At 36.0% G+C, this 26644-nt stretch overlaps 1 protein-coding gene across 2 annotated transcripts in view; it reads left to right on the top strand.

Moving 5' to 3' along the window:
• Positions 1–26644, top strand: part of CNTN1 (contactin 1) — a 164595-nt gene that overhangs the window by 117593 nt on the left and 20358 nt on the right. For both annotated transcript variants that reach the window (XM_509005.9, XM_016923638.4), the window contains 3 exons: positions 631–817; positions 3322–3434; positions 4528–4684. In XM_509005.9, the coding sequence (XP_509005.2) occupies positions 631–817; positions 3322–3434; positions 4528–4684 (457 nt within the window). The remainder of the gene's footprint in view (positions 1–630; positions 818–3321; positions 3435–4527; positions 4685–26644) is intronic.

The following is a 26644-nucleotide window of genomic DNA, read 5'->3' as shown; positions in this document are numbered from 1 at the left end:
CGATAACTTTTAAAAAAATTATTTTATGGGTAAATAATTTCTACAGTTTATTCTGTTATTAGATATATTTCTTTGATATCTAGCTTCTATATGGGTTCAAAGGAAATAACATTAGATACTTCTGAAAGGAGCTAGAAGAAAGTATTACTTTAGCGTGTTCTAGGCCACATAGTAACTATTTTTATCCAGCAAAATTATATTCCTCTCCAACTGCTTTAAGAATGGCTCAGAACAAGTTTGAAATCATGCAAACAGAAGTAAAAGAGGAAATAAATGATAAAAATTATAGTGAGAAATACTTCCAAATGGAAACCACTTTTATATTTTGAAAGTAAGTCTGCTGCAAAGTTTTTGGGATTTTTAAATTTTTTATTTTTATTTTTTTTAGTCAATGTAAAACTATTTTGGGCAATGAAGTAAGACTTTGATTCGCTTTTGGCATCTTTAGTCATTCCTGCCCTGTATGCTCTACTATATTCTAAGGCTGATAAAAGGGTAGATATCATTAAGAAACATTTGAAAATATGATGATCAGCCAACACCAATGGTAATAGAACCAGTTGAAGAGAACTTTTCATAGCTGAAGACTCTAAATCATGGCAAAATATAACTCATCCTGAATGTTTGCAGATTCGGTATTGGGCTGCCCATGACAAAGAAGAAGCTGCAAACAGAGTTCAAGTCACCAGCCAAGAGTACTCGGCCAGGCTTGAGAACCTTCTGCCAGACACCCAGTATTTTATAGAAGTCGGGGCCTGCAATAGTGCAGGGTGTGGACCTCCAAGTGACATGATTGAGGCTTTCACCAAGAAAGCACGTGAGTCTCACGTTTTGTTTTTAGACTTGTCAAAAACTACCACTGGATTCAATCATGATACGAATATATTTGAAGGAAATTTCCTACCTAGCTACCTGAGCACATTTTTCAATATCCTTTACAGCCACACAAGATTTCCCTTAAAACGTGAATTATTGTAGATGATGAAAAAATGTGAAAAATACCCTCACACATTAAATATTCCATTATAGAAATAAAGTTAGAGAACTATCCTTTTGTAAAGGCTGTCCTCTCAAATTCTTTGCCATTAACTTGTCTTTACCCTGTACTTATTAATTTAAACATTGTTTTCATAGGAGTACCTCAACAGCATGTGAAAACTAAAATTCTGCTTATTTTTACATGCTTTAATTTATAAACCTCTGTCATTGCACAGTGCAATGCAAGTTAAATGTGTAGCATTATGCTTACTCTCTTATTACTGTATGTTCTAGTACTGTATGTTTTAGGTGGTTCATAAAACAAGACCACCTATCCCTGCTCACGTTCTGGTCATTCTAATCTCTCTGGGTTCATTTTGATATCTCTGTTCTTGAACCCAAGTGGAATAAGTAAAAAGGAGAATTTGTATGTAGGACTCTAGGGAATGTCTCAAGAATCTGAAGATGTGATTACCATTAGAGTGTGAAAATTTATGAAATTCACTTTGGGACAGAGACTCTCCCAGTGAGATGACAGAATGTAGTGACAAGAACTAGAATTTGGTGTCTAACATGTGTTTGAGATCTGTCTCTGCCACTTGCTAAATGTATGACAATAGATAAATTACCTATTTAAACCTCAGTTTTCTAATTTGTAAAAGGAGCATTCATTTTTGTTCTTTTTCCATTTGTTCATGTATTTATTCATTCATCAAAAATATGCTGTGTGCTCAGCACTATTCTTGATGGTGAGGATACAAAAGGGATCAAACCAGTCCAAGGTGCTCTTCTCGCATGGTTTACAAGCTAATGAAATGAGATAGAAACTTCAAACAAACACAAACTCTGACAAATAAATAAGTGGGATTAAAGCAGCTGACAGGGCAATAAAATGAATAAATAGACAAAAGTAAAGTGACTTAGATAAAAGTGAAATTCTGATTGGGTGGCCAGGAAAGGCCTCTGAGAAGATGCCAGTTAAGCTATGATTTGAGTGATAAATGATAAGAAGAACCCACTATGTGAATAGCTTTAGGCAGAGCCTTAAGGTTCTTTGCACTCTAAGTAGTACAAAACCTTAAGGTGAAGAGCACTTAAAATATTTTAGGTGTGGAAAGGCCACTGGGTCCAGGGCATAGGTTCTGAGTAAGGAGGGGGAAGTGTTCTGGGGCCCAATTACGGAGAACCTTGTAAGTAATTGTGATGAGTTTGAGTTCTTTCTAAACATGATAAGAAGCCATTGAAAGGTTTTAAAACAGAGGGTGATATCTAATTTATGATGTTGTTTTTTAAAAAATCATTCTGGCTTCTGTACAGAAAATGGATTGTGGTGGGTTAACGGTGGAAGCAGAAAAGCCAGTTAGGCGACTATTTCAGCAGTCAAGGAGAGAATTGATAGTGGCTAGCACTAAGCAAAAATGGAGACAGAAGTGGAAAGTTTTCTGTAGGCAGAGTTGACAACTTGCTGCCAATCTGGATGTTGGCAATTAGTGGGATGAGAGACTAAATACCAAATTTCTGCTTGAGAAACTAGGGGGTTGGTTGTGCCATTTGCTGACGATGGCAAAGACTCATTGGAGAAAGATTTGAGGATACTAGACATTATATTACATTTGAAAAATGTATTACATTTGAGAAATCTTTTAGAGACTCAAGTAGAAATAGGCTGATATCTGCCTAGACAGAGAGACCTATAGCCACATATGTCTAGAGGTTGAAAGAGAGATTAGGGCTAGAGACAGAAATGTGAATATTTAAAGCCATGGGCCTAAGTGTCAGTACTTAGGGAAGATCCACAGAGAGAGTAGAAAAGGTACATAGATGAAGTCCTAAATCATCCAACAGTTACAAGTTGACAGAGGGAGCCAGCTAAGCATGAATAATGGGAAGCAGCAGCCCATGAGGTAGAAGGAAAACCCAGTTGTTAAGATCTGAATTTAAGAAAAAATGAGAGATTCAAGAAAGAAGATGGTCAATTCTGTGAAATGCTCCAAAAATGTTAAATTTAAAAAAGAATAAACAAGTGACATTAGATTTAACCAAGTGGAGGTGATTGATGACCTTGCAAATAGCAATTTCAAAAGACTAGTGGAGAAAGAAACCAAGTGGAGCATGATGAGAAGAGAATAAAAGTTATATTACCTAGCTCACAGGGCCATGGGGTAGATTAAATGGACTCATGGATGTAAAGTGCTTAGCATAGTGCCTGGCATATAGTAAACACTTATTAAAACTAGATGGCGGTGGTCATTATCATCAGCATTATAATACCTGATGCAATAGAGTATGCAGAATTGAGAATGGATATAGTGACCACTGATTGCATATTACTACTTTTCACAGCTCCTAGCCAGCCTCCAAGGATCATCAGTTCAGTAAGGTCTGGTTCACGCTATATAATCACCTGGGATCATGTCGTTGCACTATCAAATGAATCTACAGTGACGGGATATAAGGTATATACAAATAGTGATGATTAATGTTTGCAATTCTTGCTGTTTCAGTGAAACCCAAGATGGGTTTCTTTTCTTTTTTTGAGATGGAATTTTGCTCTGTCACCCAGACCGGAGTGCAGTGGTACAATCTTGGCTCATTGCAGCCTCCGCTTACTGGGTTCAAGTGATTCTCCTGCCTCAGCCTCCCAAGTAGCTGGGATTACAGGTGCCCACACCCACGCCCGGCTAATTTTTGTATTTTTAGTAGAGACAGGGTTTCACAGTCTTGGACAGGGTGGTCTCAAACTGCTGACCCCAAATTATCCACCTACCTCAACTTCCCAAAGTGCTGGGATTACAGGCATGAGCCACCACGGCTGGCCCCATTCAGCTTTCTTATTCTATTTAATAGTTGTAGAGCAGAATCAGATAATGTAGTGCCATGATACATTTTGAAATGGAAAACATTATCTTCAGTGAATTTCAGCAAAATGTTATGTCAAAAGTGTAAAATAAGTAGAATACTTTAAAGATAAAATAGAATAATCAGAGCTTAAGGAGGAGAGATAATGAAACTATTTTTGTTTGGCAATGATTATGATAGGGTTGCCCAGCACCCAGAAAACTCCTTGATAAACTGAGTTACTGTTTATAAGTGAATAAAAAGGAGAAAAGCTTATTTTAAATATATTCTTTATGTCACACACTATCACATTTTTCACTGGATACCAAATTTTATGGAAAATGGTAAAAATAAAAATTGAGAGACAATTTTCAGACCATTTCAATATATTTTAAAAGTTCTCATTTTGGACTTTTTTCTTAAAAAGACTCATGCTTTCTATATTTTTATTTTGGGTCATGTCAAAAAATAAAATTCAGATGCTTAAGTCACATCTCCTTGGATAATCCTACAAACTTGCAAAAATCAACTATTGTGAATTGAAACTAACATGATATTTTTCGTCTAGTTTTAAATTTAGTTTTTCCTCTTGTTTTAAATTTATTACTTTTTGTTAATCAAAGTGTAAGCATTTTTATTCTGGTTTTAGTGTTAGAGCATTGGCTCATTATTATGACTTTACTGCGTATTTACATTTCTGTACTTTATAAGGTACTCTACAGACCTGATGGCCAGCATGATGGCAAGCTGTATTCAACTCACAAACACTCCATAGAAGTCCCAATCCCCAGAGATGGAGAATACGTTGTGGAGGTTCGTGCGCACAGTGATGGAGGAGATGGAGTGGTGTCTCAAGTCAAAATTTCAGGTAAGTGAGTCATTTAAGACACATTTCAACTAAGTACTTGTGAGTTTCTAGACCCTGTGGATTCCCAAGGGTAGGGATAAGCCTGATACTCACACCAGTGTCCGTATTTTCCTAAGTAGATTGGACATATCAAGGATTCCCTGAAACTTGGTATTTCTCCTCTTATGAGTCACAAAAGTAAGTCTGTGACATACCACATACTTCTTGATTATTATCTGGATGTCAAAGCACAGTTGAAATCTTTCAGACATAAGACGAACGAGTTTTTGGGATCCAATATACAGTATGGGACGTATTAGTTTATTTGATTGTGGTAATCATTATACAATGTATACATATATCAAATCTTCATGTTGTTCACCTTGAACATATTTAATCTTTGTCCGTTAAATATTTTCAAATAAAAAGCACAATTAAAATGGCATAATTTATTGAATACTATATAATACTAGGCTATTATTTAATAATAACCAAACTTCTATCAAAAGGAAATACACTAGGCTATTTTTAATACTCTTATAACTCTTTCACTTGGACTATAGATATTGATATAGTAGTAAAAGAGAAAAACACTAAATTATAGCCCCTTTGTCTTTTCTCTTTCTCTATCTTATCTATTCCTTTTCTACAAACTCTATTTCTCACACCTTTGTTTGATTTGGAAATACATATATTTGAGGCAGTCATTTCTTTTTTTTATTTCTAGCACTCTGTTATTTAATTTTTGACATATTTTTCTTAACCTATATGCATGATATAGTTTAATTATACTGAATTTCAATAGATGTTAATTTGAGAAATGTATGAGAGGCTTTGACATCCCCAGAAGATCCTAGATCAAAGATGATAATAAATAATTTATAAGAAAATTTGATTAATCTGTACAACAAACCCCATGACACAAGTTTACCTGTATAACAAATCTGCACATATACCCCTGAACTTAAAATAAAAGTTAAATTTTAAGAAAACTAAAAAAAAAAAAAAAAAAGAAAATTGAAAATTTGGTGATTTTGATCTAAAGAAATAAATATGCTATATATTAAACCAACAAAAAATCCTTTACCACAATGCCAGAGTATTTAATGGTATTTAATAAATGCTGGCTTCAATTGTATGCCATGTTTTTGTGAAGTTTGCCACAATACATATATACATCCTTTACAAATCAAAATAGAACTTTGATTTTTTTTTAGTTTAATCATCAGTAATTTCGTCTTTTAAGAAAATAGAGAAATTACAGAGATGTGAAAGGAACAGAAAATAATCATGTTCCAAATACCCTAAAATAGCTACTGTTAATGCTTAGTTGAATTTACTTATAGTCACTCTGTATACATATATAATTTCATGTTTCAGCTTCCATTTTTGTAAATTATTTAAAAATTATAAATGATATTCTTTCAAACAAATATGCAAACTCATTAAAGTTTTTTTCTATCATAAATAATACTTTTAGAGTCCATTTTCATAAACTAATCTTTCTTCAGGTTAAATTTAAGACAAAGTGTTTTAGGTTGCTAAATTTCTTCAAAAACACTTACTAATTTCTATTCCTACTATCATTGAATATAAGTGCTTTTTTCACTGTACCACTCTAATATTATTGTCTTTTTAGTCATTGCTAATTTGACAGGGGAAAATAGAATTTTCTTATTTTTGAAACATTTTCTATATTCAGAACTTTGTCAACATCTTCAATAGTTTTACACTTCGTGGGCAGTTTCACAAAAGGAAATCAGAGGGAAATATGGCCATTATTTCAAGGAAGGTAAAGCACAAATAACTAAATAAATTGCTCTTGAACACTGGGCCTTCTTTCTCTTGTGTAGAAGCCAGCCACAGCAAGCTTTTGCTCTCTGTACTCACCCTTGGTTCATCATTCCTCACAGAAAGGAGAACCTAGCTTCTGGGATTTAGACTAGAGGTTTTCAGCAAGAGATGCTGTAGCAGTGATGGTAACATCAGTTTACCTATCACTAATGGCACTGGTAAATGTTAAACAGTAGAATCACTAGGGATAGGGGAAAGCCCTGTTTATAATGTTTGCCTGTTTCTGTGGTGTAAATATTCTCATTATGTGTGATTTCAAGTTTTCCAAGTGATGTCACTTAATATGGAGCTGTGAAGAGCTACCCAGTAGCACATCATTATATGTAATTGCCACCATACAGGTACAATAAGAACCTCAAAAACATTGACAACATTATAATATAGTAAAATATTAAGAAGTGATGAGTTTTGAGTATTTACTACATTTGTTTTAAGCTTTTAAATTTAAGTTTACATAAATTCTATTTTAATAATTACATTTTTAACACATTGCTCATAAATTTCCTAAAAATTTCACAATTGGATTTCAGGGGTTGTATCAGTTGATTTCAGCATACCACAGCTGTAATTTGATATTTCAGTATATATAGCTCATGTATAGAAGAGTATTTTTTTAATCCCAAACTTAGGATATTTTTCATATTTTTCTCTTTTTGCCAACTAATGGACAACATTCTTATTGATTTTAGAATTTCTATTATTTATCTCTTATTCTGACCATAACTGTACAAATAAACTGTAGAATTAACATTATGAAATGTCAGATGCTTGGTGAATAACACCATTCTAGAATATTCTTGTTTTTAAGTTTGGATTTTCAAATCATTTAAATTATTTTAATGAGGAAAATGTGTAAATACAAACAAATTACAGGTTTTTTTCCTAAATTTAAAAGACTCTTAGTACTTTCTTTTGGTTTTCATGCCCCAAATACGTAGCCAGGATTATAACACACTACTAGATCTTAATGTTTATAAGCATTATGCTGTTTGTTCATTCATTCATTCAACAAATAAACATTAAATGCCTGCAATACAGCAATCACAGTTCACATATTTAAAATGTGCTAAGATTTACATATTTCCACATCTCTGCGTGGCCCTGCTGCAATTCTAATGATCCTCTTGCCTCCCAGTGTTGGCCTCTCAAGGCCTATTATCTATGCAATAGACAGGGGGTTTTTTTAAAACACAAATCAAATCATGTAACTCTCCTCTTAGAAAGATGGCTCACAGGGAGTGGCGTGAACCCTGGAGGTGGAGCTTGCAGTGAGCCGAGATCGCGCCACTGCACTCCAGCCTGGGCGACAGAGCGAGACTCCGTCTCAAAAAGAAAGAAAGAAAGAAAGATGGCTCACAGGTAACATCTACATTTCTTACTGTGGCCTATAGTGGTCTATATAATCCACCCTCTCTCTCATCTCAATTAAGTGCTTTGTCCCTTTCTCTATTGACATTTCTCTTCTTGAACACACCAGTGTTATCCCTGCCTTGAGGCATCTCTACTTGTTCTCCCTTCTGCCTGGAATTCTCTGGATCTTGGCATGTTAGTTTCATTCTCATCATTCTTGTTTCTGTTCAGATGTCACTTCCTCAGAAAAGCTCTATATATGGCCAGCAATTAAGGTAGCAGCCTACTCTGAGTAAATCTTCCTTATATCATAGCACTGTTTATTTTCATCCTAATGTTAGTAACCATGTAAAATTATCTTATTTATTAATTTGTATTTGTTTATCATCTCTCTCCATCCTTACTTGAAGCTAAGCTCCATGGGAGCAAGCTCTTGTTTGCCTCAGTTGACGTTTGAATCTCCAGCACTTAGGGGACTATCTGGCATGTAGCAGGGTTTTAAAAAATAACTGTTGAATTAATTCATGATTTCTGTATAGAGAAAAGCCCACTAACAAGAATAACTTGGGCAACTTAAAACTATAGTTTTCATCTCTAGAAAACTGATATACTTCCCCATTAGGTTCATGATTTATATTATTTCATGTGCTGATCCGCAAATTTGATTCTTAAAAAAATAAGACTTCCTTTTAGACATATTTTGGAAATATTTCAGATTTGATTATCTGTAACTGCACTTCTATCTGACTTGAACACTGTTATCCATTGCTTTAATAACTTATTCCTCATTGAATATTTGTAGTGCATATCAAGGCAAATGTAATACCACAAATGTTTCATCACACATATACTATCTCTAATAATTCTATATTATCCTTCAAAAACCGTTTTTAATAATTATGAGCAAATTAAGAAAATATACATATAGCTATAATTTTCAATATTTCAATAAGCTAATTTGGATTACTACATATTTTCTATAAATTTTAGAATATCAATTGACAAGGATCCTTGGTCATAAATAAATATCCTCAGAGAAGCACATATTTAATTATTTGTAGTGAGCATGCATATTTTAAGTCTTTATTTTTCTTTTTAGTTTTAAATAGACTATAGATAGCTGAATCAAGAAAGACTTCAGAACATTTTAGAGTCTGAACATTTTTCTACGGAAAAGAAGTAGTCATTTGAAATTTTTAAGGTAGGAGTAACATGATCAGATTTTCTCACTTGGAAAATCATATTGGTGATTGTCGAAAATATGTATAGCAGGGGACTAAGATATAAGGAGATGAAGTACAAGGTTATTGCCATAGAATGATTAAAAGATAATGATGTCCTGGGCCGGGTGCAGTGGCTCACGCCTGTAATCCCAGCACTTTGGGAGGCCGAGGCAAGCGGATCGCGAGGTCAGGAGATTTGAGAGCATCATGGCTAACATGGTGATACCCCGTCTCTACTAAAAATACAAAAAAAAAAAAAAAAATTAGCCGGGCGTGGTGGCGGGCACCTGTAGTCCCACCTACTCGGGAGGCTGAGGCAGGAGAATGGTGTGAATCCAAGAGGCGGAGCTTGCAGTGAGCTGAGATTGAGCCACTGCACTCCAGCCTGGGCGACAGACTGAGACTCCACCTCAAAAAAATAAAAATAAAAATAAATGATGTAATGATGTCCTGAACTGGAAAGAAGGCAGTAGTGGATGTCTAGGATAGATTCTAAAAGAGCAAGGCATTTTTTCCATTTGATTTAAAGTTACTATATATTCATTTCGTGTATTTTGTCTTCTAATAAATCTGTAATTTATCCTGATATTACCACTGGTGATGTAATCTGAATATTTAACCTAATATTTTTGTTAACTCCAAGATATTAAGTTAAACTGTATAACCAAACCCACTGACTTAAACACTGTGATGGAAAACACATTTTGTTGTTTTGCTTTGTCCTCTCCTGCCAGTAGCAGAAGAAGGTCTAAAAAACTATTTTTTGGGTAGAACTTTTATATGTTTAACTCCATCACTACTCCTGTGCTCCCTTCTCCATTTCCTAAGTATTGCAGTGTAAGAGGGACAAGAGGATAGTAGGATGTTTAGATTCATTTCATATGTTATTAAATTTAGTCTGTGATTAAGATATAATCAGATATTATCATTCAGGAAATGCTGTCTCTTCAACCATCTTGAAATAACCAAATATTTTGTTTTCCTTTACCCCATTTTTCATGGGATCAATTTGAGTATTCAAGTATATAAATCTAGCCTATATATTTTAGATTGACAAGTAGCTTACATTTAAATTACCTCTAAAATGCATATTCTCTTCATTACCATTGAATCATGACTAATCACTCAAAGCCTTGCCTAACCACATAAATGTACTTAGCACTCCCAGTTTTGTAACAAACATGAAGTTGGAAGATAAATTATTTGGACAAAGTAATATTGTGTGAGTCTCTAAATTCAACTTTGGGAGGCAACTCATAGCCTTGATGATTATTAACATAACTCCTGCAGTGACTAGGTTTGATCCAGCAGTTGTTGGACAACTTCCAGCACAGGGAGTTTCCAGAGTCTTAATTGTCCTTCAGAAGCTTTGAGTACAACTTCTAGAAGCACATTTTAACTATATGTCAGGCCATGAACAGCACCTCTGTATCTAAACTAAGCTAGGTTTTTTGAAATTTTCCCTAAGGTTTCCATTAGCTGCTACCAAGTTCTCACAACAACTTCAATATTTTATTTTGCTCATTTACTTAGACTCAGAAATAATTTTGCTGAAACATTCCTTGATGGAACACATGTAAGAATGGAAAGGAAATTTTAAAATAATCCTCCAAGATGTACTTTCTACCAGAATAATTTTCATTAATGAAATAAAGTCTTAGCCTCCAGTTATATTTTAGTATTATAATGTGCCAATGATTTTTTTCTATGATAAAATAAAACTTACTCTTCAAACATTACAGATTTTCAAAAACATTTTGTTCTCTAGTAAATTAATTCATTCAATAAGTGTCTAAACACCAACCATATGTCAGGCATTCTGCTGGGCTATTGGTTACAATAATTGCAAACCCTCCTGAAGCTCCCATTCTAATGGATATTAGAAGAATAAAGAACCAACAAACAAATAATAAAACAATTAGATTTAATAAAAACACAAGGAAAAATGAGTGGCTCTTTATATTTCTCTTTATATTTAAAGAGAAAAGCAGGTAGACAAGTTTTTGGTAGGATAATTAGGTCAAGCCTCACTAAGAAGGTGATGTAGGCTGAAATCTAAAGGACAGGAACTAGCCATATGACAAAAGTGTGGGTAAAGGAAGAGCTTGTCATGTCAAGGACCTGAAAGGAGGCTGGTGTAACTAGTGTGTAGTGAGGATACAGAGTCATGCGGGATGAGGTTGGAGAGGTAACAGGGGTAAAGTTATGAACAGCCTGGCATTGATTACATCTAAAAGGCAATACTCAGATGTTTGTAATTTCTTATAAGTTCAACAGAAAAATGTTGATGTGCTCTCAGGAGATGAATGACATGATCTAATTTAAGATCATTTGCTGCTTTTGTGCAGAAAATAGATTGGAGTGAGACAAGAGGGGAGGGAGTTGATAGAGCTGGTGCAAAGAAAGCAAGTCTGAGACACAATCAGAACAAGGCACTCTCTTTCAGAAATAATTAATTTATAGGCTACTGTAGGTTTTTTTATGACTCTAAGAAGCAAAGCAAATCATGACAAGATCTTTTCCAGGATAAATGGTTAAAGAGTGTATGTGAAGACTCCAGCTTCTGCTTTTCTATGACTTCCCAATTCTTCCCCTTCTGCCTTTTGGTGGCAGGAGAGTCTGGAGGGAATGTAGTGTCCACATTTTTACCCCAGGGAGACGCAGGAGGGCATTGAGAGCAAGAAGAATGATGCTGAGATTCTGAGAGAAAATGCTTCATACCTTCTAAAAAAATAAAGAGTTTTTTATGGTAATCATCAAGACTAACTTAGAGAACCAAGCCAAATGTGGACTTTTTAGGAAACATGAAATGAAATGAAAGAAGGACAATAAATTAGCTCTTAGCTTCTAAATCAGTTCCATGGTATATAAATTGATATTTTTAGTAGCACCATTAAAATTATAGAACAAAAGCTCCAGATATTGAAGTGATATGATGATGATATTTAAAAGCAAGATTTACCCAAGATTCAGAAAATAGTGATTAATATAACCTAATCACCAAGGCCCACAGATAATAGTGTAGCCATTATATTTAGTTACTTCCCATATTTTCATTTTCAGTATTATGATAACCTCATAATGGATATCTTTGTATATAGACCTTTTTTCTGGATTCCCAATTATTTTCTTAGAATGATTGCTAGAAGTGCAATTACTGGATTAAAGGGAATGACTTTTTAAAGGCTTGGCATATACTTGCCAAACTGTCATCTAAACAGCAATGCCTGCATTTTATCATTAAACAAATTTTTGTAGCATTTTGTCCTTTTAAAAATCTTTGTTAAGCAAAAATACTATTTCACTATTTTTTTGTTACTATTAATGTAAATATACAGATGTATTTGACAGCTGTTTATAGTTCCATTTCTGTAAAATTCTGTTCGTGCCCTTTCTATGTTTCACATTAAGAACTTTCTTTAAAATGTTATAATCAATGTATAAAGGAAGATTATAAAACTTTTCCTGCCATATTTGTGTAAATATTTTTCCAGGTTTGTTTTTAAATGTTATTGATGATAGATTGGTATGGTTTATTTTTACGCAAAATGATGAATTCTGATTATAAAAGTTCCCAAATATTTAACGTTGAACATAAAGAGAAAGTCACAAAATAATACATATAAGGTCATGCATCACATAACAAAGTTTCCATCAATGATGTACCACATATAAGATGGTGGTCCCATAAGATTATAATTCTACACTTTTGCTGTACCTTTTCTATATTTATGTATGTATATATATATACAAATACTTGCCATTGTATTACAATTGGCTACAGTATTCAGCACAGTAATATGCTTATGCTGTGGAGGTCTGTATCCTGAGAGCAATAGATTATAAATACACTATGCCTTCTAGGTATAGTCATATGTTCGCACAATGAGGAAGTTGCCTAATGACACATTTCTATGAAGACATTCCTGTCATTAAGCAACGCATAACTATAAGCCCATTTATATGAAGTTTAAAATTAGAAAATACATTGATGTTTAAAGGGGTTTGTGTGTTTAATACACACACACACACACACACACACACATATTTATATATAACATGTGAAACTTCCCCAAAAAATTCAGTCCAGTGTTGCCTCTATGGAGTGATTGGGGAATTATCAGGAAGAGGCTTCTGGGGTAGTGCCTGTGTTCTATTTATTTGCCTGGCTGGTGAGTACAAAGGCATTGATGTTATTGTTTTTAAATTATGTTTTTAGGCCAGACATGGTGGCTCATGCCTATAGTCCCAGCACTTTGGGAGGCCAAGGTGGGTGGATCACTTGAGGCCAGAAGTTTGAGACAAGCCTGACCAAAGTGGTGAAACCCCATCTCTACTAAAAATATGAAAATTAGCCGGGCATGGTGGCACACACCTGTAATCCCAGCTACTCAGGAGGCTGATGCAGGAGAATTGCTTGAACCCAGGAGACTGAAGTTGCAGTGAGCCAAGATGGCCACCACATACTAGCCTGGGCAACAGAGCGAGAGTCCATCTCAAAAATAAATGAATAAATAAATAAATAAATAAAGTTTTAAAAATTACTAATTTACATAATTTATTTTAAAGTGGCAAAAGTCAAAAGAAGGTTGAAGTCGTTGAGTAAAGGATAGTTAGTTTGGCACTTTGGAGGTCTGTGTATTAGTTTTCTAGAGCTGTCATGACAGTACACAGACTGGGTGGCTTTGTTCATTTTCTCAATTTTGGAGGCTAGATCAAGATGTTGGAAGGGTTGGTGTCTTCTAAGGTCCCTCTCCTTGGCTTGTAGATGGCCGTGTCTTCCCATGGCCTTCCCTCTGTGTGTGTGTGTGTATGTGTGTGTGTGCAAGCATGTGTGTTGTACTTTCTTCTTCTTATAAGGACTGATTTATATTGCTTTAGACCCACTCTAATGACTTTATTGAAAGACCCTATCCCAAATGCAGTCACTTTCTGAGGTACTAGGGGGTTAGAACTTCGATATATGAACTTGAGAGGGACAAAATTCTGCCCAAACAGAGGTCATTGGTAGTTTCAAGAGAGCAACTTTCACAAAATAGTGTGGGTGAAAGTCTTATTTCTCTAAGCAAACCTCATAGAACTCACATTTTCAAGCGAGGAGGCAAAATAAATAATATATAGCAATACATAAAGTTTTGTCAGATAGTGATAGTATCTGAAGGTAGCTGAGGAAGGTAAAGAGAGGTGGGAGAGAGCAAGGGCATCTGTTTTCACTAAGAGTGCAGGGAGGGGCTTATTCTGATAAGGAAATGCTTGAAAAAAATGGAATAGAGTGAGAGAAAAGTTGAAGAAGTTATCTGGAGAGAAGGAAATGTATTCCCACCAGAACAGTACAAAAGCCCTGAACTGGCTGTATGTTTAGATGTTCAAGGAACAGCAAGGAGACCAGTACGGCTGGGGCCAAGCAAGCCATGAGGTGAATCTGAATCATAGAGTTTTATAGGTCCTGATTAAGGACTTTAGATTTTATCCTAAATGTGATGAGAAGCCATTGAACCATTTTAAGGTGGGAAGTGACATGATCAGATTTATATTTTACAATAGAGCATCTCAACCACTCTTTGGAAGGGAAGTAGAAATCTCATGAATGGTGGTGCAAATCTCTGTGAATCTCTGGAAACAGGGGGATCAGTTAGGTGATAGTCAAAGCAAGAGATGAAGATAGCTTTGACTAGTGTACTAAGAGTAGAAGTGGGAGGTAGTTATATTCAGGATTTATATGGAGGAAGACCCAACAGTATTTTCTGATGATTTTATGAGGTATGTGAAATGGATATGGCAGAACTTTAAGGATTTAGACAGACCAGCACAATCATCTCCTGAAACAACTAGCAGAATTATATATTAAAACAGAATCATCTACTGAAAATACATGAAGAACAGAAGGAGTAGTTCAAATTTTGACAAGCTGAGTTCAATATGCTAGTTCAATATGCCTATGAGACATCCAAGTGGAGAGAGAGAAAAAGAGAATCATCTAGCAAAACTGAGAAAGCAGCTGAGGTCAGATGACATAAACTTGTCAGAGAACCAACTGGCATAATTATATAACTTTATTTGCAATGCATACCAGCCTGGATGGAGATGGAGGAAACAGAGATAGCAGATGTTTCTTGGTGTTGCCCAAAGTTGGCAAATGGCATGGTTAATATAAGTGGAGATCAAGGAAAACAAGGATTTATTACTTCTAGTTAAAGAATAATTAAAATTGCTGAACAGAGAGTCAGTATTAGATATTATGAATATTAGAATATTTTCAGCTGTTAGTAACAAACTCTCAACTCAACTGTCAACTCAAAATTGCTTAAGAAAGCCCCTGTGGAATCAGTGTCTCAAAAATATAACTAAAGAACGATTTTTCCCCATTTCTCCACTTGAGAGGCCTCAGCTTCATTCTAAGGCTTGTTCCCTCTGTGGTTGCAAGATTCTGCAGATGTGTTAGGAATCACACAGACCCTATAATGTCCAAGAAAGAAGAGGGTCTGTCTCTTTTGAAGCTTCATCTTCAAAGGAAGCCCAGCTTTTAACAGAAGCTCCTCAGAAAAACCTTCCCCATAATGTTCAGAAGTGTGTCAAAAGTCTTTCCTTAAACTAGTTAAATATCATTTCTATAATTGCTCAAAGTGATCAAGATTCACGGATGGTCTGTGGTTGAGAAAACCTTCCTTGATGAGTGAATAATATCTGAACAAAATATGAAGAGTATTAGCAAAGAAGCAGAGAGAGAAAGATTTTTGCATGATGTTCAAAGTTAAATAGTGAGGTAAATAAACACAGACATAGGATATACACTTAGAGAAATTAGAGACGAGGAAATTAGGTCAAAGAGCAGCTTCATAAAAATGCAGAGAAAGTTACTTTGGGCAGTATGGCCATTTTCACAATATTGATTCTTCCTACCCATGAGCATGGAATGTTCTTCCATTTCTTTGTATCCTCTTTTATTTCCTTGAGCAGTGGTTTGTAGTTCTCCTTGAAGAGGTCCTTCACGTCCCTTGTAAGTTGGATTCCTAGGTATTTTATTCTCTTTGAAGCAATTGTGAATGGGAGTTATCTCATGATTTGGCTCTCTGTTTGTCTGTTATTGGTGTATAAGAATGCTTGTGATTTTTGTACATTGATTTTGTATCCTGAGACTTTGCTGAAGTTGCAATGGGGTTTTCTAGATATACAATCATGTTGCCTGCAAACAGGGACAATTTGACTTCCTCTTTTCCTAATTGAATACCCTTTATTTCCTTCTCCTGCCTAATTGCCCTGGCCAGAACTTCCAACACTATGTTGAATAGGAGTGGTGAGAGAGGGCATCCCTGTCTTGTGCCAGTTTTCAAAGGGAATGCTTCCAGTTTTGGCCCATTCAGTATGATATTGGCTGTGGGTTTGTCATAGATAGCTCTTATTATTTTGAGATACGTCCCATCAATACCTAATTTATTGAGAGTTTTTAGCATGAAGGGTTGTTGAATTTTGTCAAAGGCCTTTTTTGCATCTATTGAGATAATCATGTGGTTTTTGTCTTTGGTTCTGTTTATATGCTGGATTACATTTACTGATTTGTGTATATTGAACCAGCCTTGCATCCCAGGGATGAAGCCCACTTGATCATGGTGGATAAGCTTTTTGATGTGCTGCTGGATTTGATTTGCCAGTATTTTATTGAGGATTTTTGCATCAATGTTCATCAAGGATATTGGTCTAAAATTTTCTTTTTTGGTTGTGTCTCTGCCCAGCTTTGGTATCAGGATGATGCTGGCCTCCTAAAATGAGTTAGGGAGGATTCCCTCTTTTTCTATTGATTGGAATAGTTTCAGAAGGAATGGTACCATTTCCTCCTTGTACCTCTGGTAGAATTTGGCTGTGAATCCATCTGGTCCTGGACTCTTTTTGGTTGGTAAGCTATTGATTATTGCCACAATTTCAGAGCCTGTTATTGGTCTATTCAGAGAGTCAACTTCTTCCTGGTTTAGTCTTGGGAGGGTGTATGTGTCAAGGAATTTATCCATTTCTTCTAGATTTTCTAGTTTATTTGCGTAGAGGTGTTTGTGGTATTCTCCGATGGTAGTTTGTATTTCTGTGGGATCAGTGGTGATATCCTCTTTATCATTTTTTATTGCATCTATTTGATTCTTCTCTCTTTTCTTCTTTATTTGTCTTGCTAGCAGTCTATCAATTTTGTTGATCCTTTCAAAAAACTAGCTCCTGGGGGCTTTAATTCTTTGAAGGGTTTTTTCTGTCTCTATTTCCTTCAGTTCTGCTTTGATTTTAGTTATTTCTTGCCTTCTGCTAGCTTTTGAATATGTTTGCTCTTGCTTTTCTAGTTCTTTTAACTGTGATGTTAGGGTGTCAGTTTTGGATCTTTCCTGCTTTCTCTTATGGGCATTTAGTATTATAAATTTCCCCCTACACACTGCTTTGAATGTGTCCCAGAGATTCTGGTATGTTGTGTCTTTGTTCTCGTTGGTTTCAAAGAACATCTTAATTTCTGCTTTCATTTTGTTATGTACCCAGTAGTCATTCAGGAGCAAGTTGTTCAGTTTCCATGTAGTTGAGCAGTTTTGAGTGAGTTTCTTAATCCTGAGTTCTAGTTTGATTGCACTGTGGTCTGAGAGACAGTTTGTTATAATTTCTGTTCTTTTACATTTGCTGAGGAGTGCTTTACTTCCAACTGTGTGGTCAATTTTGGAATAGGTGTGGTGTGGTGCTGAAAAAAATGTATATTCTGTTGATTTGGGGTGGAGAGTTTTGTAGATGTCTATTAGGTCTGCTTGGTGCAGAGCTGAGGTCAATTCCTGGGTATCCTTGTTAACTTTCTGTCTCGTTGATCTGTCTAATGTTGACAGTGGGGTGTTAAAGTCTCCCATTATTATTGTGTGGGAGTCTAAGTCTCTTTGTAGGTCACTCAGGACTTGCTTTATGAATCTGGGTGCCATCCCCCTCAAGCTACCAATGACTTTCTTCACAGAATTGGAAAAAACTATTTTAAAGTTCATATGGAACCAAAAAAGAGCCTGCATTGCCAAGTCAATCCTAAGCCAAAAGAACAAAGCCGGAGGCATCACGCTACCTGACTTCAAACTATACTACAAGGCTACAGTAACGAAAACAGCATGGTACTGGTACCAAAACAGAGATATAGATCAATGGAACAGAACAGAGCCCTCAGAAATAATGCCCCATAGCTACAACTATCTGATCTTTGACAAACCTGGGAAAAACAAGCAATGGGGAAAGGATTCCTTATTTAATAAATGGTGCTGGGAAAACTGGCTAGCCATATGTAGAAAGCTGAAACTGGATCCCTTCTTTACACCTTATACAAAAATTAATTCAAGATGGATTAAAGACTTACATGTTAGACCTAAAACCATAAAAACCCTAGAAGAAAACCTAGGCATTACCATTCAGGACATAGGCATGGGCAAGGACTTCATGTCTAAAACACCAAAAGCAATGGCAACAAAAGCCAAAATTGACAAATGGGATCTAATTAAACTAAAGAGCTCCTGCACAGCAAAAGAAACTACCATCAGAGTGAACAGGCAACCTACAAAATGGGAGAAAATTTTTGCCACCTACTCATCTGACAAAGGGCTAATATCCAGAATCTACAATGAACTCAAACAAACTTACGAGAAAAAAACAAACAACCCCATCAAAAAGTGGGCAAAGGACATGAACAGACACTTCTCAAAAGAAGACATTTATGCAGCCAAAAAACACATGAAAAAATGCTCATCATCACTGGCCATCAGAGAAATGCAAATCAAAACCACAATGAGATACCATCTTACACCAGTTAGAATGATGATCATTAAAAAGTCAGGAAACAACAGGTGCTGGAGAGGATATGGAGAAATAGGAACACTTTTACACTGTTGGTGGGACTGTAAACTAGTTCAACCATTGTGGAAGTCCGTGTGGCAATTCCTCAGGGATCTAGAACTAGAAATACCATTTGACCCAGCCATCCCATTACTGGGTATATACCCAAAGGACTTTAAATCATGCTGCTATAAAGACACATGCACACGTATGTTTATAGAAGCACTATTCCCAATAGCAAAGACTTGGAACCAACCTAAATGTCCAACAATGATAGACTGGATTAAGCAAATGTGGCACATATACACCATGGAATACTATGCAGCCATAAAAAATGATGAGTTCATGTCCTTTGTAGGGACATGGATGAAATTGGAAATCATCATTCTCAGTAAACTATCGCAAGGACAAAAAACCAAACACCGCATGTTCTCACTCATAGGTGGGAATTGAACAATGAGAACACATGGACACAGGAAGGGGAACATCACACTCTGGGGACTGTTGTGGGGGGTGGGATAGAATTAGGAGATATACCTAATGCTAAATGACGAGTTAATGGGTGCAGCACAGCAGCATGGCACATGTATACATATGTAACTAACCTGCACATTGTGCACATGTACCCTAAAACTTAAAGTATAATAATAATAAAATAAATAAAAAAATAAAATAAAATAAAAAATTCAGAGAAAGAGTAATGGAAATTTACAGAAAGGCTAGGATGTTAGCTTCAAAATGCAGGATTGTTTTGGATTCAAGAAAAGAAATTGCTGACAAGATGGATACTGAGATTAAAACAATTTATGATGCTGGGTAAATTGCCAAGGATTATGTCAATAAGTTGAGTTGTAAGAATTCTGGTTCAAACAAAGTCAGTAAACACAGGTTTATCCTTTAAAAATATATTGTTTGGCTCTATCACTGTTAAATAACATTTAAGTAGTCAAGTAGAGAGGAATATTTAAGGATTGGTTTACATCATGAATGACATAAAAATTGTAAATGTTTTTGTTTTGTTTTATATTTTAGATTAGTTATTCCACAATTTTGAAATCTATGAGGCAAATCCTTCACCTCAAAGAACTGCATTTGGTGATGTGTTCTAAATTTAGAATGTTATACTGGGAGGGTAGAATCTGGAAAGAATATTGCTGAAGGAACTAAAATTGGAATCTAGCATGAGGAGGAACTCCCATATATAGTGAGTGCTTTGGAAAAGGAGGTCAGAAATTAAAGAAATTAATCATTTTTGGAGAATGTAATTATAGTGAAGAATTTTCAGAGAATGAACCAATAGTCCTAAGGGAGATACCTTTATTCAAAGATGATTTCATTTTTCTGAGTATTGGGTATTAGCAAAATTTTAATTTTACTAAAAAGTAATGTGTTTCTCTCACCTGTAAGTATAACACCAAGGTTTGAGAAACTTCGTTGTGAAGTTTCAACCAATTTATGATATATGCATGAATAAATTATTCATGAGAAAATGGATAATCTTTTACAATGATTTATATGAAGAATTTTAATTATTGGTAAGCCTAATTTTGTATTTTTCTATGAATGTTGATTTACTAATGACATAAAAAGTTACATTAAGATATCTATTCTTTACACTCAAGTGGATTGAAAACATCCTGTTCCTAAGGATGAACTAAGATACACCTACCCCCACCCCAAATCATAGGATATTACTTTACCTTCTCTTCTGAAATAAGAGCAACACAAAAGTTAATTAAAGCAATCAGATTATCTTTAATAGATATATGCATCAACTATCAGAACAAAACTTCAAAATTCACTTCCCTTTGAAACATTATAGGCTGTGTTGAAATTTGTAACCCTCTTAGGAAAATATAAAAACAATTGTCTGTTCTGAGAAAGGGAGTTGTGTTTTACATTTTCTCTCCTGAGGTTTGACACTTATTCACTGTAACATAAATTTGAAAACCATTTAGAAAAGAAAGTGACTTTGTGATTTTAAAAAATAAAACCCTTGAAATTTCTCATAAATATTACTGGAAGCCTTTAATGCCATAGTAAGAGGGAATATAAAATGCTTAAACTGGAAAGTGATATGTCAACATATTAAAATGGTCCATTCGATACTACATTAGGGACCAGCTTTAGTGATTTATGAAGAAACATTTAGGTCTCAAAGTAATTCCCATAGTTGGGTAAGGCTAGAAGCCAGGCCTCTTGGTAGATTATTCACAGTATGAGAGCAGTGCAAAGGACATTCCAGAGGCAGTTTTTATAGACACCTTCTGCAAAATCATCCAGACCAAAACAAAATAAATAATTTAGAACAATTTCAAGAGTATGAGATTATCCAGCCAGTAGTCCTTCTTCTATAACCTTCCATTTCAGGGCCTGCATACTTGACTCTCACTTCTTTTTCTTAAAAATGGGCTCAAAAGCAAATAACCAGTCTTGGGTCACATGGCCAGGAGAAGTAAGAAGAGTGAAGGTTATTGAAGGTTACAGAAAATGCAGGAAGAGTCGAGGGTGTGGCAGAGTACAGAGACTAACTCCTCAAGACCCTTAGCCCATAGAGATGCCTTAGAATTCTGATGTGCCTGAAAGTTGTGAATCTTTAGGATATCAACATCCATGTAGATGATTCATCCAATGCCATAGCTTCTTAATTTATCTAACTTTTCTTTTCTGATGATCTTGTCCTGTGTCCTGCCTCAGCCACCCACTCATGATCACAACCGAAACAGGAATTCACAGATTTCAGTGTGTGAATTTGAATTTGAGGGATTTCTGAAACTTGGATGGTAAAAAATTACATTATAATTTTCATGAATTTCTAACTGAAATTTGGCATTTTAAAATATATGAATTTAGGTCACATATTACTCTGTCACCAATAACAATCACACATATTCTCATATATTTCAGCTGTTGAAGTATTACTTCAATAATACATTTCTGAAATCTGCTCCTAGATCCTGTTATTTAATGTGTTAATAAGCATACTATTTGAATGCGTTCGTAACTTACATTTGGTTTCTTGATACTTTTATAAATGAATTTCAATACAATAGGTTTTTAAAAAACTCTATGTATTATATTTTATGCATGTAATAAGAGCATTATTCTCAGTATTTTCAGAAATCCACAGACCACTAAACGGGTCCATGACACCAAAAAGTTTAAGAACCCCTGTAAATCTTAATATTACTAATAACTGCAAATTTTTTTCTTTAATTTTGATTTTAAATACCGTGTTCTCTGACCACTGATTCTTCTTTTTCTAGTTTATTTCCTTAAATCTCCTCCCAACTCCAGCAGTTCTTCTACTTTCCCCTACCCAGACTACCAGTGATCTTATTGCTTATTTCTTTTTTTTTTTTTTTTGTCCTTCATTCATCCTCATGTCCTCAGCTCCTGCCTTGAATGTCAGCTCAGATTCCACGGTTCATATTGAAAACAACTGCCCTATATACCTTTCCCTCTTTATGCTTCTCACTTGGCCAAACCCAAACTCATATTAAATATAACTGTTCACATTTTATGTGTCCACATCCAGGCAGAAGGCAGAAGCCATATGCCCCTACCAAGATCTCCCCTTTGCATTTCCATCCCCCTTGCATTCCCATCCCCAACATTCACCATCTCACCAGCACCACATACCTAGAGACTCTGAGATCTAATCTGTTCATGCCCTTCAGCCGTGTTTATGACAGTCACCTACAGAAACCCAGGAGTCTCTGATTAACACGGATCCAGGTGCCCATTTTCTGACATCTCTATTCATACTTTACTCTTAAAACCTTCCCACTGTTCCAAAACTCACCATCAGTTATCAGTAGAGTCTTCTGTAACTTCCATCTACTCACTGAATGCTTCCTTCACCTTTTAGCTTTATCTGAAGTCTTGCTCTCCCTGATGACATTGCTCCTTCTGCAGTCTGTTCAAAAGTGGTGGCTCTCTCTCATACCCCTTGAAGGCTGCACCTGGTGGAGGGTAGATGACCTTCCTTTTTGTCACTTCTACAGTATTCTCTTTCTCTCTTGCCTAAAAAGCTCTGCTTGGAATCATACCATCACCCTCTCCCACCCATTTCCCCTTCTTGTCCAAGTTTTCTACTAGCCTCTAGGGCCACTCTTACTCATTCCTTGGAGACTTTACTTTTCAGATAATTTTCATTCTTTCCAAATGACATTGGAGAGAATGCCATTCTCTTTTATACTTCTTTCATAAGTTCTAGTGATACAATGTAGGCATAAATGATTTTTGCATTACTCTGTCCTCTCCATTTCTTTCTCTTATTGATGTTCTTCCCACGGTTCTACCCTAGCCCTTTTCATTACTGTCTACATAATCTCAAACATCCTATCCTCTGCCCACTTCCTATCTTTACTCTTACCTCTGGTACTCAGACTCCCAAAAGTTTTTGACCTATCAGGAAGGACAAGCCATTGATCTGACCACTGTCTGTGTCCCTTACCTTCCTCGTATCCTCACTCTTTCCATATCCAGCTTAAATCCCACAGCCATATAATATAATTATTCCCTTGCATAGACCACCCATTCCACCCAGAAGTTCCCTTTTGCTACTCCAACTTCACCATACTCACTTGGCTAAAGGAATGGATTAAATTTAACTCACTACTTGCTCCAAGCCTACACTTTCATGGCTAAAGGTGGCCAGAGAAGAATGCCAACATGAACACTGGTTTCACCTTGAATTCATGACCACAAAACTTCAAGTGGGCCCATAGTGCTGCTGGGCCATTCCACTAGATTTTCCTAGCACATCCACTCTTTCTTTCACCTAGAAACCTATTTCACACCTTCTTTTTCTCTTTCCTTTAATTTCTAACACATCTTTACCATCTTCTCTCTTTAGTCAATGACCTTGCTTCCTATTTCTCTGAGAAATAAAAGCAATCTGAAGCAGTCGACACCTACACATATGCCCATGTGACCTGCCTTTCTTTCTAAGATCCTGGCTGAATGTTCTATGTTCCTAAGGACACCCCTCCACATGGAAGCCAGATTCTAACACCTCTCGTTAATTCAAGAATATTGCTTCAACTACCCTTTCCTTCCTCTTCTACATCATTATATATTTTTTTTTCTATTTGATTTTTCTCATCACCATACAAGTATTCTGCAATATTGCCCACTTTTAAGGGGGGAAAATACAAATAAGACAAAACAAAACAGAGCAACAGTTGAAAGAAAGAAGAAGGAAAAAAATGAAGGAAGGAAGGAGGGAAGGAAGGAGAGAAAGAGAAGAAGGAGAGAAAGAGAAGGAAGGAAGGAAGGAAGGAACGAAGAAAAACAAAAAAAGAAAATCTCTTCCAGTAACTAACGCATGTTCTATTATCTTCTTTGGAGTAAAATTCAACAAATAATTTATCATCTTCACCACCTAATTCCTCTTCCAAAATTCTACCTTAAATTTGTTCCAATCAGATTTTCACCACAACACCCTGTCAAAACAGCTCTTGTCGAGGTTGCTAATGACCTCCATGTTTCTAATTTAGGAGTAGTCCTCTCCTTACTCAAGCTCTCAGCAGCACTGATGCATATGGCCACTTTCTCTTTCTTGGCTTCCTGGGCACCAGTCTGTTTTGATTTTTCTTTTCCCCTTATGAGCTGCCATTCTCAGTCTCCTTTTCTGGTTTCTGGTAATCATTCCAACCTTTGAGCTTTAAAATCTCCCAGGACTCAGTACGTCAGTAATTCTTTTCCTCTTAGCCCTTAGGTAATCTCATGCAGTCTCGAGGCTTTAAGTGCATGACATGTATTTGTAGAAAACAATCAAATGTCAGTCTTCTCTGATTTATTCAGCTGCCTGATTGCTATCTCCATTCAGACATCTAATTTAAACTCTTCCCCATCTCCCTTTGTTTGTTTTTTCTGCAGTTTTACCCATCTCAATAAAGTATCTCCAATCTTCTTTGAAGTAATTTTTGGCATCATTTTCTTTAACACACCACATTCATTTCATCAAGAAATCCTGTTGGTTTTACCACTAAAATAAATGTATTGAGAAACATCCACCTCTGCTGCTACCATCATAGGGTCCAGTCACTGTGCCTTGTCTCCAGGATTGTTGCACTAACCATCTAATTGTGCTCTTCGCTTGGTGCTTAACACCTACAATTCATTCTTAATATAATGACCACAGTGATTATTTTAAAATATATCAGCTCTTCTCATGTCTCTGCACAAAAACCTTTAATGGCTTCCTATCTGAGAAGGGGACTAGATCATATTCATATTTGTATTTTGCCTGATCTCTGCCAATCTGGGTCACTACCATTAACTCCCCAGCTCATGACATATAAGCCAGTTTCTGGCAAAACATAAGCCTGTTTATTTTATTTCCCAATGTCCTACAAAATTTGATTAAACTAATTAAGATGTCTGTAATTTTTTTGTTTTGAGATGGAGTCTCGCTCTATCACCCAGGCTGGAGTGCAGAGTAGCACAATCTCGGCTTACTGCAACCTCCAGCTCCCAGGTTCAGGCAGTTATGCTGTCTCAGCCTCCCAAGTAGCTGGGATTACAGGTGCATGCCACTAGGCCCAGCTAATTTTTGTACTTTTAGTAGAGACAGGGTTTTGCCATGTTGGCCAGGCTGGTCTTGAAATCCTGACCTCAGGTGATCCGCCTGCCTCGGCCTCCCAAAGTGCTGGGATTACAGGTGAGAGCCACTGCACCCAGTCAAGATGTCTATAATATTATTATAAATTTGTGTATGTTTTTATTATTTATATGTTGTATTAGTCCATTCTCATACTGCTATAAAGAACTACCTGAAACTGGGTAATTTATAAAGAAAAGAGGTTTAATTGACTCACAGTTTCACAGGCTTTGCAGGAAGCATGGCTGGGAAGGCCTCAGGAAATTTATAATCATGGCAGAAGGGTAAAGGGGAAGCAAGCACATTTGCACACAGTGGCAAGAAAGAGAGAAGGGGGAAGTGCTACACACTTTTAAACAACCAGGTCTCATGAGAACTCACTCACTATCACAAGAACAGCAAGGGAGACATTCATCCCCATGATCCAATCACCTTCCACCAGGTCCCTCCCCCAACACTGGGGATTACAGTTCAATCTGAGACTTGGGTGGGGACACAGCCAAACCATTATCATATGCCTTGATTATTTAACATAGGTATGTTCTCTTTTTGCGTAAATGAGAATAATGGTGTCTACCTTTGATATGAGCCATAAATGAATAAATTAAACCTATTTTTATATATCTTAAACCTTTGCCACCCAATTATAACCGGAAGTATGAGTGGGAAAGACAACACTCTATATCAGCATTTCTCAAACTTTCTTCATTATTGCCTCCCTAGGAAGCCTCGTTACATATTATTTTTCCAAGTGTTACCACTTACGAAATTTTAATACCAAAAATCTACTGTATAGCTGTTTATGTTATGTGGCCATTTAGAGATCCAAAACTATTATGATATTTCAGATTTTCCCACCCCACAAGAACCAACTTTCACTTAGTTGGAGGCCATGTTGGCCCTATTGAGAATGCATGCTCGGTGGAGATTCTCACTCATTCCACTCCCTGGAGACACAGTAAATTCTATGAATCAATCAATCCAAACCTTCAGTGAGCTGTGTTTTTAGAACATATTGTTTTGTGATCTTTTTTTTTTTTTTTTTTTTTTTGAGATGGAGTATTGCTCTGTCACCCAGGCTGGAGTGCAGTGGTGCGATCTCGGCTCACTGCAAGCTCTGCC

Source organism: Pan troglodytes, chromosome 10 (assembly GCF_028858775.2).
Source record: "Pan troglodytes isolate AG18354 chromosome 10, NHGRI_mPanTro3-v2.0_pri, whole genome shotgun sequence".
NCBI lineage: Eukaryota > Metazoa > Chordata > Mammalia > Primates > Hominidae > Pan > Pan troglodytes.
The sequence above is the reverse complement of the archived record's forward strand: the minus strand, read 5'-3'. Positions and strand labels throughout refer to the sequence as shown.